General features: G+C 37.7%; 2 protein-coding genes across 2 annotated transcripts; both read left to right on the top strand.

The window, feature by feature from the left end:
* Nucleotides 1-1237: 1237 nt before the first annotated feature.
* On the top strand, nucleotides 1238-14676 carry heg1 (heart development protein with EGF-like domains 1). The gene is made up of 14 exons (XM_055031675.1): nucleotides 1238-1691; nucleotides 7021-8227; nucleotides 8693-9165; nucleotides 10813-10926; nucleotides 11045-11167; nucleotides 11255-11340; nucleotides 11498-11553; nucleotides 11665-11825; nucleotides 12154-12288; nucleotides 12405-12447; nucleotides 12535-12572; nucleotides 12687-12774; nucleotides 12945-13122; nucleotides 13581-14676. Exons 1-14 carry the CDS (start codon nucleotides 1418-1420, stop codon nucleotides 13722-13724), a joined length of 3120 nt encoding a protein of 1039 aa, XP_054887650.1. The 5' UTR covers nucleotides 1238-1417; the 3' UTR covers nucleotides 13725-14676.
* On the top strand, nucleotides 14565-16081 carry LOC129361221 (uncharacterized). Its single transcript, XM_055031965.1, has 3 exons — nucleotides 14565-14582; nucleotides 15165-15308; nucleotides 15465-16081. Exons 1-3 carry the CDS (start codon nucleotides 14565-14567, stop codon nucleotides 15957-15959), a joined length of 657 nt encoding a protein of 218 aa, XP_054887940.1. The 3' UTR covers nucleotides 15960-16081.
* Nucleotides 16082-16699: the final 618 nt, after the last annotated feature.

The following is a 16699-nucleotide window of genomic DNA, read 5'->3' as shown; positions in this document are numbered from 1 at the left end:
AGAATCTATAACAAATTATGTTCCTGATTCTGAAGAATCAAGAGCAGATTCTTCAGAAATTCTTCAGATTTCTTAAATTTGTTCCATTTTGTCATGTTACAACCACACAATTCAATGTATTTTATTAGCTTTTTCTGTGATATACTGACAAAGTTAAGTGAAAGACAAATTATAAAACTTTTTATTCGTTTTGAAAATCAGTATTTTAACAGGGTATGCATTCAGCAGCTCTGAGGCAGCCCTTTGTAGAAACACCTTTTGCTACAATTACAGCTTTGGGGGAATGTTTCTGCCAGCTTTGCTCATTTGGAGTCTAAAAAGTAACTCAAACTTAGTCAGACTGGATCAACAGAGTCTTTCCAAAGGCTGCCAGTTGAATTTACACCTGGACTTTGAAATATTCTAACACATTGATATGCTTTGTTATAGGCGGCAATATTGCAGATCTGGTTGTTTATTTGAGCCGGACTATTCCAACATATAATGCCGTAATTTAAATATTCAAACAAAGATTGCGTGTTTAGGCCAGTGTTCAGCTAAAGTGTTTATAAATCAAATAAAATAGAATTTTTTAACACTAAGTAAATCCCCAAAGTTAATATTTTTTAATGAATACTTTTTTTTTTAGTTCAGCATTATTACTCATGAGCTTTGGGTAAATAGGCAACGCTTTGTGCGTTCAAGTGAGTAGGCACCCACAAATGGCTGTCATGGCAAATTCAAAGATTTTTCAAACATGCATAAAAGAAATAAAAACACTGCAGGAATGAGGGGATAGCATTATATCATGATACAAAACTAAAACAAAAACACACAAAAAATGTTGACTTTTATATAACATCCCTCAACACATTTTGATCTTGGCCCTTTGCCTTCAGATTCAACTTATCTGGTTTTGTGCTAAAACAGGATGTTAGTAAGATATTCACTGCTTATAATGTCCTAATAGAACCTCACTTCAGATATCATGAACTTATGATGCTTTCATTTTTTCCACATTCTGTCTTCAGTATACCTATTCAAACATTGTTAAACTCTAACGCGTAATCCTAACACTCACATTGAGCACTATTTAGGATTCATTACTTTGGGTATTACTTCAGACACCTGCAGGCAGCTCAGTGATCAGACTCGAGTCTGTATGCGTGCATGTGGAGGAAGAGGAGGAGGAGGAGCCCGGACTCCTCCGCCGTGATAACAGGCTACAGCTTGGGCTCTGTTATCTTCCGCTCCCCGCCAGCAGAACCACGGATCTCCTCCGGACCTCCAGCAGGAGTCATACATTTCCCATCTGAACTTTCTCCAACACCAGGAGCGCTCGTCCCATGGTGTCCCCGGCGGAGGACTCCCGGGCATCCACTCGTGTTTGCGGAATCGATCTGCGGCCGCTACTTCGGGGGTCTCACAAAAAGGAGTCATGGGAACGTGGCTTTTGAATCAAGTCCTCCTCTGCTCTCTGTGGGTGCTGGGTCTGGGTCTGCCGGGGCCCCTCTGGGCAGGGACCCCCGACTACAACAGCACGAATTCGGTAACGGACGGGTCGTATTACTCAGCGGCCACAGATGAACCCAGCAACACCGAAGACGGCGAAACTTCCACTTCATACTCCAGCGAGAGTTTATCACCATCACAGAGGGACCTCCTGCTCACACACACGGCTGGGACCCACGCTGCCACCGCTGGGCGCCTCGGTAAGATCCCAGAATGAATAACAAAGTTCAAAGCGTTAAACCATATTTCCTAATGCAGCTTTTAATTTATGATGTCAAAGGGATCAATAGCTTCAGGATGCAGCATGGTGCTTCCAGACTGAGCCACGTGATAAATGTTGTAACAATGAGGTTGTTTTAAAAACAGAACCATTACTATTTTTTTTTTGGGCCCACGATGTTTTTGTAAGAGTGTTTCTAAATCCCGAGTGAAATTAAATTTAAAGCAGTCTTTTATGTAGAAAACAGATCTAGAACCGTAAATAATGAATAATAAGAGCATCAGTCTAAGCTGCATCCAGTTCTATTTGTGTTGTCCACAAAGAAACAGAAAACAAAAACACTTTTGCTGCACATGATCATATGTCTTAACTGATTAAGTGGTCCTCAAGTAGTTCTAATTATGTTTTAGGTCTCACACTAAATGTCTTTAGAAAACTTTTATTTTTCATAAATCTTGTAAATCTAATGGTAAGTAATGGATAAAATAGCCACATTGTTTTAATAAGAAATGTGGTCAGAATGTAACTAAAGCTGTTCGTTCAGTCACCTGGTGTTGTCATTGCATGTGCTGTCCAAAAGAATGGTGTGTAGATTGTTAAATAAATAAAAGAGGGTTTTAAGTTTGTTTTTTTTACATTCCCTATCAAAGTTAGCAGCAAATCTGAAGTCAAACTTGGCTCAAGCTGAGGGTCTTCACCCTCATTTAATGGGTTAAGTGGACATTTACTTATTAAACTTAAGGGTTTGGTATCAACATGAACTGAAAGTCACTCAGAGGAATATTCTGTTACCCCAAAACTACATGTAACATATATTACATATATGAATGAATGGTATTATGTTTTGCCGACGCACTCAGAAATATTGATTAAATGTTTTGAAGTATAATGTATGCAAGCTGTTCAGCCCTATTATTAGTTAAATGCAGGAAGTTTGTGTAGCCTTGAACTAATACAGTATCTGTTTATGACACTAGACCCTTTTAGCTATCTTAAGTGAACTTGATGAAGTTCTTCCAATATAAAGAAATTGCGGACAGAGCTGAAACTCAATTATGACATCATGAATATGTCGAGCAGCATCCTCAGATGACTCCATTCTGGGCAGCATACTCTAATTTCCTGCAGTTTATGTGCTGTGTCAGTTGGCAAAGACAAGACTCATACGAGAAGAACATATTCATGAAGAGTTTTTGCTTTGACACATGCAGAAGTTGTCATTTTTAAAAATATATTTATTTTGCTTTTGAAGGAATTGGCGACAATTTCCTGCATATAAACCATCGGGCATTTTATTTTGTCATCTAGCTCACAGTTAGTTTTCAGACTAATAAAACAAATATGGGATATTTTCCCTGATTCTTCTACTTTTTACAAAACTTTCTACTACCATCTTTAATTCAAGAGAGGTTATTATGCCTTAATGCGATCTTGGAAAGCCAGTTATCAAGGTTTTGCCCGCTTTTGGTGAATTGATTCAAAACATTTTAGTCAAACCCTCTGCTTCCTGTGTGACAGCTCTGGAAAATCAAAAGAAATTGTCCACATCAGGAGAAATTTGTGAACCTCCATGACTCTGAAAGTACCAGTTTTATCTTTTCAAGAGCTTATATACAAGTATAACATCCAGCAATCATTCCATTCAGGAGACGGGTCATGTATTGCATAGTGGATGTCCTCTCAGTGAGGAAGACCTGTGTGGTGGCCTGGTTGAAGTAGAACTGAAGTGTTTGGACGTAATCACCATTGTGACATTTGAAGGAAAATAGGAAAACATACAAGTTGCAGAACAAGATCCTTTCTGTGAAATATGGGGCTGGTAACATTATATCATTTTGTACGAGAGGGATTGTTGCACATTCAACATGGATGTTACCGCAAGAAACGACATTTTGTGGATCAATATCAAAGCAAGATCTCAAGATATCGGCCAGTCTGAGCATGAATGGGTTTCACAAATGGATAGTAACCCAAAGCATAACAGCAAAACACTTTATCTTTTTCTTCTTCTTTTTTTTTGACGAGGGCCTTCTCTCTTTGGAAAGTTTTTTATTTTATATAGAAAGTTTCTGAGTAGAGCTAAAAAGATATGTGAGTGAGGCTGTATACAACCTGACGATTTTTATCAGGAGTAATAGACCAAACATCCAGCAAATTATTGTTTCCAGCATGTTCAAGGGTACACAGAGTAGTTGATCCAAGCCTTTAGTTTTGAAAGGTAATAAGACGTCTCTAAACATCTCACTTTGAGTGAAGTTTAAAAAAATCACCAAAAATGTATTTTTCTCGTTATTTTCTAAATAAAAATAAGTTTGTCAATCCTAAAATAAAACAGTTCAAGTTTAGTCTCATTTAAGAAAAGACATTGTCAAAAATGTCTTTGCTTTAGGTCTTGTTATTAATATCTGGTGTCAGCTGTACATATGTCCCAGATTACATAAAAAAAAACAGCTTTCGAGGATTTTCTATATTTACAACTAGAAAACTGTATTACAGTATTAAAATGCAACTACTTTTCTAATGTGAATGTGAGCAATATTTTAATCACAAAGACAGCATTAACACTGGGTATACTGTATTCCAAGAGCCATAAGTTCATGCTACATGTCAATAATATATTTGTTCAACTCTATGGACTATGCTTGTTCTTGATGTCCACACAGTGTTGAAGTTTTTTTATCAGGAAAATATAGATGAAGCAATAGGAAAATATAGATGAATTAAAAACCAGAGAAGAGTCGGGAAATGTGGCTTAAAATAAACCTCACATCTATATTAAAAATTGCAGGAATTCCTAATATAGTCCAGATTTCAGCAAAAATAGTGCTGAAATCTGAATGCCTGTTGTATTTTATTTTAGGTAATATTTATTAATATGCTATCTCTTTTTACAGCATTTTGTATTATTATTTATTCTTTTTGAGGCCGGGTAATTAGGATGATGTGTTTCTAGTTTTATTTGGTCTGTGTGGGTTTGGCGAGGTATTTCGGACATTCCCACCAACACCCTCTTTGATTCATGCAGTTACACTCAGTCCAAGTGGGAGTCATCCCAAAACGTTTCATAACACCAATGCCCTCACTATGAGCTGCGCTTGAAAGCATGGATGCTGCAAGGAAGAAGAAAGTTGAAATGACTAACACAGTCAGAGTCAGAGTCATGGTCATATTGCAGCTGACCATCAACATTTGCAGCTTTCTGGTCACAGCTAAACCACCTGGCAACAAGATGTATGCACAATTTAGATTAACAGCATTATTAATAATTTGTCACTAAAGAAGATGGACATGCTAAACCAGAGAGAACGGTTTTTGAAGCATATCAGATGTGAAGGCACAACACTGACAACTCTGTTAACAGCTGAGAGATAAACAGCAGAGTGATCTGGGAGTGTCTATCATTTTCTGCCAGCACTACGTTCCAGTCTTAGTTTTGTTTCCCAGAATGGATCCAGAGAGAGACAAAAAGAATTGGAACTATTGAGAATGACACATGCAGAGGAACTAAGAGGGAAAAACAGTCTGATGACCCCTTTTCTCATCCCCATAGCTTCCCACCAGACAGGCAGCTCTGCTGTTGAATCCACCTTTTATTTCAGTTTTGTATGGGAGCCGTTTGGGCAACATCACTATCCCCTTTTCTCAGTCCTGGAGAGAGGCCAGATAAAAGGCTGTCAGACCACACAAGACTAGAGAGATAAGCAGTGGAAGAAATCTCATTCATACCAGGCCACTAACTGTATTTAGTTGTTACCCCCAGGAGTGAATATATTGGAAAAGCCTGTATTAGAGTAATCTTTTATTGCAGTAGCACAATCTCATACTCAAAAACTAGATACAGTTTTCTTAAGTGACCCTTTCTAGCCATTTCGTCTTCCTTGGTAAGTTCAGTTTATTTATAAAAAAAAAAAGTACAACAAATATTATAGCTATTTTTATGCAACCAATTTATGGAGATAAATTCTAAAACAAATAAATTTTTTTTTATTTCATAGGGATTGTTGTGACCAAGGCTGGAATATGATGCAGCAATAATTCCTTTATTTTGAGCTCCACTAATTGTGGAGCATTTGGCGGACAATGTAAAGTAGTTGGTGAACGTCAAAATATATAAATAAAATGCTAATTGACATATAGGTCATTTGAGTTGTTAAGGTTTGATATTTACTGTTTTATTTCAGCTAGAATAAAAAAAATATATATCTCTAACCAAAATGCAATTTACAGTTCGTCTTTTGTTCTGAACAAAGTGATGAATAAACTGAATGTCAACACCATAATGTCAGAGTATGCTATGAGGATAATACTAAGAGTTGTGTAATTTAAATAGAACATGGAACAATGTTTCTAGGTGGAGGCCTTTGCTGCATACCATTCCTCTTCATGTCGCCCTTGATTCTCAGCTGTCAACTTCAAAATGCCACAAAAATGTCCCCAAATCAGCAATGGCGTCTCTGTCGTTGCATTCTTTTCGTTTCTGGTCGTGTTCAGGGAGTTTATATGTGACCAAACCATTTTAACCGGCCTAAAAGAGACCTTTGAACAATGAAAACACGCCTAGATCCATGCTTTGCCAGTTTCTGCCAATCGCCCTGTGCTCACTCAGCTTTAGGAAGGAAATGGCAGATTCCCAGCAGAGACAGTCACTTCCATATTTAGGACTTGAAGCCATTGTTAGGACTAGACAAACTGGCTGCCAGTTGTTCTCCACCCAAAGTTTACTGCCCATACAAACTGTTTTGTTCACCCTGACAGCAACTTCTTACTGTCTGCACCTTACACAGGTTCTTTCTGGTGAGCGCTCTCTATTGGGCACTATTCAATGGTTGCAAAACCAAAATTTCAAGGATTTTATGAAATCATGACAGCATTTCTGCGAATTCATTTTAGTGAATTCAGGTTTCTTTGAAAAAACTGGAGTCTCATTTATGTATTTTAGAAGTTTGACTGACAATATAAAGAAAAAAAAATGTATTATGAAAATACATTATATTTAATAAAAATAGATCTGAGAATAAGTTGCTCCTTTTTAACCATTAAAAAAAATTATGCCAATCTATTTGACCAATCTATTTGACATTCAGCTGTGGTTTATGAACTTTATTTGGCTACTTGACAGAGTACTGAAAATGCTTAGCTAATTAAGAAAAACTAAATAAATAAAACCACTTTTTCCTTCAGATACTGAATAAATGACTCAGATTATCAAACCTGGTGCAGCTTAGTCTTTACGAGTTCATGTCGCAATGTTTTAGAAAGCACACAGAGAAAATTAATCTTTGGTTTTTACTTTTTTTATATATTTGCAGACACGGAGCAGACAGAACCCTTCACAGAAACAAGGAGCAGGTTTTCTGAGGCCACAAATATGTCCACAGAGCCACTTACTTCCTCCTTTATAACCACCACTGAGTTCAGTAGTAGCAGCAGTAGTAGTGGTACTAGTAGTACTAGTAGTGGTAGTAGTAGAAGTAGTAGTACTCGTAGTGGTAGTAGTAACATCAGCAGCAGTAGTAGTACTAGTAGTGATAGTAGTAGCAGCAGCAGCAGCAGCAGTAGTAGTGGTAGTAGTAGTACTAGTAGTGATAGTAGTAGCAGCAGCAGCAGCAGCAGTACTAGTAGCAGTACCATTGTCAGTAGTAGCAGTGGCTTTACTAACACAAACCAGATGCCAGTAATCTCCCACTCTGTGTCCACGGAGGACCAACCCTGGGTGTTTCCTGAGGATGAAACCATGTCCCAGGACAGTCCGGATACGACGCTCCGTTTGGGGGATGCTACTTCTGTGGTGTCGCAGACCGGCACACTCTCCGGCAGAACCTACACAACAACTGTAAGCCGTGCCGGGGAAAGAACCCTGCTCTCTGTTACCTCTTCTAACAACAGCACCTCATCGGCATTTACAAAGGACTCAAGCTTCCGTCAGCCTCCGTCCACCTGGGGTGTCCCTCCAAGGCCTGTGGAAACCGAGGGTTATACTCAAAGCGCCCCATCGACAAGGACTGATGGGAGAGAAACTACAGAGCAGAGAGTGATTGGGAGTTTTTCTGAAACGAATGGTCCAGCGGCGGCCAGCGGAACCCCAGGTTTAACCGGACAACCTAATGCCACAAATCATCAGTTTTCTTTAACATCTCAGGAGATGTCTAACTCAACTCCACCTCTCAGGGTAACGGAGCCTAGCACTGACCAGTCAGACACATCTGTTTCCTCCACTCCTCCTTTCACTTCACACTCAGAGGGTCCAGTAAATGACTCTGGGACGGATCAGGACTCTGACAGCAATGTTGGATTGTCCACAGAGATGACCACTGGAGCCCGGAGCCCCAACACACACAACCAGGAAGGGACAGAAGGGCTTTCACCCCAAACCAGTGAGGATAGTGTGGGTTCAGGTTTGACTACAGTACCCTCAACGATCAGCAGTTCATCTGAAATGGATGAGTCTCAGACAAACGTGCCAAGCACGGTTACTGGGGTCTTCCTCACTCCTACACCAGTCACTGCCACCGAGAGGTAAAAATGTAAACTTTTCTTTTTACCAATTGGTTCAATTTCAGTTAGCCTTTGTGCCCCCTGCTGGTGGTAGAAAAACAGCAGTAGATAATAGTAAAGTGAAAGGAAATGATGTACGGTGTACACATTATTTAAAAATATTTTAAAAATTGTTAGTTTGTATTCTGGCCTCTCAGTTTCCTTCAAAAAACAATCAAATATGTAAATCAGTTATCTTCAACAAAGGTTACCTTCAGAAAATAATCAGTTTTATTTAAAAAATGATCTAATATGTAAAAGGAGTCCAACTGTGTCAAATTTAATCTCTGCTCTATGAAGGCCTCAGAGGTTTCTTAGAACACATCAGTGAAGAGAAGATTAAGTGCTATAAATATTTTTGGCAAGATACTGCTCATATTTCAAATTTAGTTAATTCAGAAACAAAACTACTTTGAGATGTAATCAATTTTCTCTTCATTTTAACAGAGCACAGACAACAGAAGAAATCACCTTTAAGTCAACTGCTTTCACCACCAGCAGCATGGCCTCCACAGTTCCTTCCCTACCAGCAACATCAGCAGCAATGCTGAGCAGCAGCTCCAGTAGTTATACTACAGAATCCATTACAGAGACCATTGTCACATCCACTTCACCTTCCTCCACAGCCCCCACCCCAACCCTGCAGACCTCTGCAGCACTCCCAGCAGTCCAAACGCAGTGGCCTTCAACTAAGATGGTCATTCCTACAAAAGCAGCAACCACGCAGGCAGAAACAAGCACAGGGACCCAAAGACTCACCACGATGCAAATTCAGTACAGCAAAAGCACTGACAGTCACAGCACTCCTGCCAGGACTACTGAGGCTGTACACACTACCAAGAAACAGACGGATGGAAGAGCCACAGAGCTGGAAGTGACGACGGTCCCCACCGTGGTCCAAACTGCCAGACTGCCACAAAGTGAGTTACTGACCTAATTCACGTTCTCACTTCGATGTTAACAGGTTCCCTGATGTGACCTTTGCACAGCATGTTCTTATCCTCACTGACTGAAAGGAAAATCAGGTCTTGTATGTCATAGAGGGTAGCATTAAAAGTGCAAATGTTTCACATATGTATTTTTTAAAACAACTGAAAAGCTTGGATTTTTTTGTAATTGTAAAAAAAAACCCCGATTATAGGTAAAATATTCCTTAAGAATAATCATGCATTTGAGTTTGATAGATGACAGATATTGTAAATGACTGAAAAAGGACTAGAAAAAAATTTAAAATATTATTTTTTCATAAACTGAAGCTTAGTTATTTTATTTTCAGATCTGAGTAAGTGTCGATTTCATCTCCTAAGATTAAAGTGATCCATTTTTCAGAAATAATCAAGGTTCATCTTTGAAGGTTTTTAGCGACGTCTTGTGGTGAAAACACATATTGCAGCCAGTTTGCCTTACATTTTAAACATACAGGGGAAGGACTAAGGAGTACTTCATTTTTCTCTGTATATTCCTTCTAAATATTGCACAGTAAACATTGCACTTATCCATAAAACATCACAACCTATGCAAGCCGTTATTAAAAAAACAAAACAAAAATATAAACACTGCATTCTTAAATCAAATCAAAGCTTGTCATTAACTAAAATCCCATACAGTTTAAAAACAAACAACATAAAAATCAAACCAATGTCACAAAACATTATAAAAATATTTTGTTAGTCTTTATTTTTAATCATTTTTGTTAGAAATTACAGACACATATACATATAGATATATTGGAAAATTATTTTGTTACCGTTTTCAAATTTTTTTAGGCTAAAATGAGAAATAACCACTTATACTTCACAGTGTATGGCTTTGTTCTTGCGGTTTTGAACTTTGTATAAATATATGAGTTTGTTTTTGAATACCAACATATTTTCTCATCCTCCCTTAAATGGATTATTTTGTACATTTGACATATCAAATGTATCAAATGATGTGAAGTGCTGGTGTTTGACAGGCCTCTTGTCTACGGCTTGTGAAATGTCTGTATCCCCTTGGATACAAAAACCAAAATTTTAAGAGTTTGAAACAAGAACCCCAAACATAAATATCTCAGAACTGCAACTATCAAAAACATGTTTCTGATTGTTAGAGACAATGTTTTGAGTTGTGTAGAAGCTATGTGCTTAAATACTTTGTTTTAGTGAAGATTTTGCTGCTGTGAATTTTCTTCTTGATTCCAACAATTGTCTTACTTGAGAGTATACAAAAGGCAAGGCAGGTGTGTTTATATTATCTGCCTAAGGTCTAGTAAATCCAACACTGAAGCTTCTGATCCATCAAGAATTGTGTCATGCAAGACTTTTTCCGACGTAGTCTCAGTGGTGCAATGTGGTCAAAATCCTAACCGAAATAGCTGAATCTGAAATTACATCTGAAAAGAAGAATTAGAAAGCTGCTACATTTCATTTATTAAAAATGCATTTTAGAAGAAACATCCTAAAAATAACACTGGCATTCTTTGTGCACGTAGATAGTTATGCTGTACTCTGCTTTACAGTAGAAAAAGATTTGGCGTAAGAAAAGAAAATAATGTTTTGATAATACTTTTTGACCTCCCTGACTGCCAGGAAATCCCTGTGTGTCGAACCCTTGCATGAACGGAGGGATGTGTGTGAGCTATAAGGGACCAGAGTTCATCTGTCAGTGTCAGAAGGCCTGGACAGGACCCACCTGCAACCAAGGTGATGTCATGTTTACACGATCAAAGCAAATTTGCAGAGTATGAAGAACATGATTGATATTTACAGGTCAGAAAGAGTTCCTTTTACATTGTATTTTTTTTGCACCTACTGTGTTCAGATATGGATGAGTGTAAGCAGAACCCCTGCCCGACTGGCTCCAAGTGCTTAAACTCAAATGGCTCCTTCAACTGTGAATGTCCACTCGGCTATCATCTTGAGGATGGACGGACGTGCACCAGAGGTGATCCTGCAATACAGATTAGTCCAGTTTATGGTTTTGTTAAAGTTATTCCAACTTGCTCACTGCAGGCTTTTCTTCCTTCTGTAGTGAAGACATTTCTGGGAACTTTCAGTTTTAACAAACATGATCATGTCAAAAACCCCGCCATGTATGAGAGAGAGATCATACAACTGGTAAGCCTCGCTCAACAATGCAAAAATAATGTGACAAAATATAACATACTAAAGTCAATACAGTATACAAGGCTATACAGAGTTTTGCAGGACATTTTAACGTGCATCATCACTGCCTATTTCTTCATAAAGCTGATGCTTAATGTGTCTCATTCAGCTCAACGTGTCACTGTCGGTCCTCCAAGGTTATAGTCGCTCCACACTGAGGAACAAGTAAGTCTGCAGCACACTTCAACCTTTACTGTTGATGCTTATTTTAAAATACTTTAATTTGCTAAAAAAAAAAAAAAAAAAAAAGTAAAACAGTGCGATTGTTCCAAATAGGGAACAGGGTGGGGTTCGTATCTTGGCTGTCAACATGTTTTCCATCTCCACGGATGTGACAACAACTGAAGTGTACAACAGCATCCAGATGTCTCTGAGCAACTGCAGCTCCTCATTGACCCACTGCAGAATGGTCCTGCAGCATCAGCTCTCCTACCACAGTGAGTTGATTAGCATGAACATCACCATCATCTAGATCAATAACCTTTACTTTCTTCTCTTTCTTTCGGGGATGTGTTGGAAGGTTTACCGTTGGCAGTTGATCAAATCTCACAGTGTATATATGTGTGTAGCCACCAGGGGGCAGAGTTTATTCAAAAGCATTTACCATTCTCAGCAGATAGCATTCAAGCCACTCTCTTGGTGGAGAATCACAGATTATCTAAATTAGAAAAAAACATTACTTCCAGCTCTCTGCATTACAGATTTAAATGATTTGGATGCAAACTTTTAATTTAATATCCATAATGTCTCTTAATTGTGTTCCAGTGGAGAGCTTATGTGAAGCTCAGAAGACTCAGTGTGATGCCGAGCGCTCAACCTGCACTGACAGCAGTGGCACGGCCTACTGCCAGTGTCTCCAGGGATATTACAAACACAACCCAGAAGACTTGTCCTGCCTAGGTAAGCTCTTTTCCTCATTACACAACATAAATTGCTCACTTGAAGAAAAACAACAGAATATTTAGTTTGATTTGTTTAAATGATTGAAACATAATGCCAATTTTGTCTTATTTCAGAATGCAGGGATGGATACAAGCTGGAAAATGGCACATGTGTTGCGTGAGTCAAACTTTGTTCATTTGTACTATCAAACCAATAAAATTTAATGTTTAAAGTTCTAAAGTAGTTTTTGTTTCTAATTTTCAGGTGCACTTTTGGATTTGGGGGCTTCAATTGTACCAACTGTAAGTAGATCTACCTTACCAATAATGTTCAGTCTGTTTTTAACATTTTTTACATGTGTTATTAGTATTACTTTTTGATAATTGCAAACTCTTTCTTATTTTAACACTACACAGTTTATAAGCTGATTGCAGTTGTGGTGGCACCTGCAGGAGGCGCTCTCCTCCTCATCCTCATCATTGCTCTAATTGTCACTTGCTGCAAGTAAGATGGCCCTCCTTGTCAGAGAATATATATATATGAAATAGATTTATATATTTTTTTATATAAATCTAAATATATATATACTTTAATTAATTTAGATTTAATTAGTTTTATCCGGCTAATGTTGGTGTTGTCTGTAAGTTTTACTTTTAAAAATGTCAACCTTTCAGGAAAGACAAAAATGACATCAATAAAATCATCTTCAAGAGTGGAGACATGCAGATGTCACCGTATGCAGACTTCCCCAAAAATAATCGGATATCCATGGAGTGGGGCAGGGAGACCATAGAGATGCAGGAAAATGGCAGCACAAAAAACTTGCTGCAGATGACTGACATTTACTATTCTGTAAGTAGATTTTTTTATGTTCATTTTACAACATTAAAACCTTTCCTGGAGCTACAAGTTTTTCAGATTCAAGAAGAAGTATGGGAATGTAGTCTAAGCTGAGAAGAACATGTAACAACACTACACCTTAGAAAAAAATATCAAATTTCAGAAAAACAAGAGGAAATGCTCAAATGAGTAACGTTCCAGTTTTTGTATCAACTACGACAGAGAGAGACACACATCATTATCATACAGACTGATTAACACAAAAAAATTCCTGAAAACAAAGTCAACATTATTGATAGGCAATTTCTTCACCCCATCTCTTAAGGAATGTGATGGATGAGTTACTTTTACAAAACTACATAGTCAACACTTTGCTTTTTTTTGAGACACAGAAGAACTGTACTTCTCTGGTACGTTTGATAATTTCAACAAACATACCAGTAAAGTATTTTCTGTATTGTTTTCCACAGCCTGCTTTGCGTAACTCCGACCTGGAGAGAAACGGGCTGTATCCGTTCACAGGTCTGCCAGGCTCGCGCCACTCATGCATTTACCCCGCCCAGTTGAACCCTTCTTTCATAAGCGACGATTCTCGGAGAAGAGACTACTTCTGAACGTCTTCCTCTGGAGCCACACGCATCCTCTGACTCTTCCTGTACTGCATCGTGATTTTTACTGTCGCCATAGGAAGGTTTATGAGTAAAGTCGTATCTGAAATCAGAGTTCAACACAGAAACCTGTGAGCTTCTGTGTGTGGTGCATTTTAAATACAGCTATTTTGCAAGTTAAATCCTTCTCCCTGTGACCATTTCAGTGTTTTTGCATGTTTTGAATCATTTTGTTCAACTTCTACAGGCCTCTGTAAATGGAGCGATTCATCTATTGTTTTAATGCAAAGGTGAATGGTCCATTACAGTCTGCCTCTTGTGTTCAGTTATTGCTGCCTATAAAGCACTGCACTGAAACAATTCTTCTTTATAAGATTTTAGAAAGGTGAAACAGACATCAGCAAAATGGTCCAAAACATCTAAAAATACAAATCATGAAATACACGATACTGCTGTAATAATAAATCTATTTTTATAAATCTTAAAACAAAATGTGGAGCTTAACAAATAACAAAAAATGTCCAAAGATTGGATCTATACTGACTGAATGATGATTTTGTAACCTGATGCTCGCTGTTATTTATTCCAAATATGGCCAAGTTGTCCACATGTAGCACAATGGTTATCTCAATCATACACACTGACTGACTTCAAAGGGATAAACCTGTGGCTTTATGTGTGTGGAAGTGTTTGCGTGTGTGCACAAAAATGAGGGTAAAGTGTGCGTGTGTTTGTCGGCGTGTGTGTGTGTGGGTAAGTGGGTGCAAAATAATAATTACCAGAAAATATTATAACTCTCCATAAGTGCTTGAATGTGAAGATGTATCATAATTTGCTGTTGCTGACATGGATTATTATTTTTATGTGTTTTCCTGCTGGTTTTGTGTGTTTATATGGTGTGTTGATTCTGGCGTTTTAGTCAGAAGTGTTTATTTAAATAAAAAAAATATCGAAATGATTTTTTTTTGCCTGGAATTTATTGCTGATTTTAATTAAATAAAACACCCGAAAAACTATTTTCTCAATTTACATATTTGACATGTGAGACAATAGAGTTGGGGATGTTATAGGAGCAGAACAATTACTATTGACAAGAGAAAAATATTTTGAGTTAAATATCTGTTAAAGTGGAAGATATTAGTATTAGGTTCATATTTTTTTACATTAAACATCTACATTTGCCTACTATACTTGACATACAGAGAATAGAAACATCAAGGGTGAAAACAATGACAATGCATTTAAAGAGATGAACACATTGAAGACATTTTTCACAGGTAATTTCAAACTGATGAGAATAATTTTCATACTCTGCATAACATGTAAGTATTGTTCCATTGCATATTTGATGTCATTGTCTCATTGATAAGAGTGGTTCTCTGCACAGAGCAGATAGAGAAGACAGGAAAACCTACACATAAAAATTGAAGAAAAACACAACCAAAGATGAACTACCTAACCTGGGCCCTAGTCAATGGGCCTGTCAGCGTAATCAACTTCATAATTAATGCATTTTACATCTTCTGCATCGTGTGTCCGCTCCACAGAGAAAGGATCAAGCAACCTCTAAAGCTACTTCTGGGCTCCTTGGTTGTCAGCACCAGTGTTTATTTCTTAACCGTTTTTAGGATGTTTTTTTTCTTTGAGCAAACTGCTGACAGGATCGACAAAATATATCTTGTGATCACACTTGGTTGTTTGTCCAGCAGCTCCTCTGTCTGGCTGAACTTCTTGTATCACACTCAGATTGTTCCTGCACAGAAAACCATCTTCATCCGGATTAAGAAGAACATCAAACCAACCATCTTCTTCATTTTGCTTTTAGAAAACATTTACGATTTACTGGATTTAGTCTTGGTTGTTATGGCTCCCAATTCTACTGGATCTGAACTCAACATGACTTCTGCGGTGGAGGCATTCATCTCCAAACCGGTGGAACAGTTGCTGAACCAGACTGTGGACATATATGCTATTTTGGCTATCATAAAGAAGTGTCATTTTTATCTATCTTTTGTTCTGATGATGACATCTAGTTGTCTCACTGTAGTCTATCTAGGAATGCACATTCGGCGTATGGTTATAAATGGACAGTCCCTTTCCAGTGCTCGGCTCAGTAGCCAGTTGAGAGTCACCATCACTGGCATCATTCAGGGTTTTCTGTATTTTTCCTTTACAGTCTGGCAGGAGTACTTGTTTACTTCTCAGCAAAATATGTCTGCTTTTGTGAGTCTTTATGTATGATCAACAGCGGTCAGTTTTACATGTTGGGCACCACATTTAACCTCAGAGCTGGTCAGTCTGTGTTCAGGCAGAGAGCAGCAGATATGTGGAGCAGAGCAGGTCGGTGGTTTAACAGCTGGCAGCGGAAATAAAACACATGTGACCTGCAGAAAAACTGAATCTTTATGGCTGTTTGTTTTCTCTGCAAAAATATTTTATTGCTTTATTTACTTTTAGATATTTTTATTATCCTCATTAAATTGTTGAAATAAAAAAACTGCTACATTGTGGTATGTGTGTAAGCAATTATTACTGTACAGAAATATTCCATTCTATTATTTTCACTGTTTATCTCCTGTGGTACACATTGTCTGATGTCTGAGTGGAAAAAAATGTCTATATTGAAATAGAAAAAGAAAATCAGTTTTGTAAGTTTAATGATATTTGTTGTTGATTGGCAACAGTGTACTTTAATGGTACACAAGAGAAAAAAAAGCTCATTTTCTTAAACATTGTTTATTTCATAAATCTGTCAAATATCTCGATAGCCTTACAATACATACCATTTTAAGTGTATCACCTTATAAGATAAAGTTGTTTCTCTTCTGATTGTTGCTTTGAGGCAACATTATCCTGCACCATTTTGGAACATCCCATTTTCTTTAATATCAACCAGTTAGCATGATTGGAGGTTGGTTGTAGTAAAATAAAAATAAGGCTTTTTAAATGCTACCTAGACTGCAAAACAGTGAACTCTGTCA

This window comes from Poeciliopsis prolifica, unplaced genomic scaffold (assembly GCF_027474105.1).
Source record: "Poeciliopsis prolifica strain line A6 unplaced genomic scaffold, Auburn_PproV2 SCAFFOLD007, whole genome shotgun sequence".
NCBI classification, from domain to species: Eukaryota; Metazoa; Chordata; class Actinopteri; order Cyprinodontiformes; family Poeciliidae; genus Poeciliopsis; species Poeciliopsis prolifica.
Note: the sequence above shows the minus strand (reverse complement) of the source record. Positions and strands in the feature narration are given on the sequence as shown.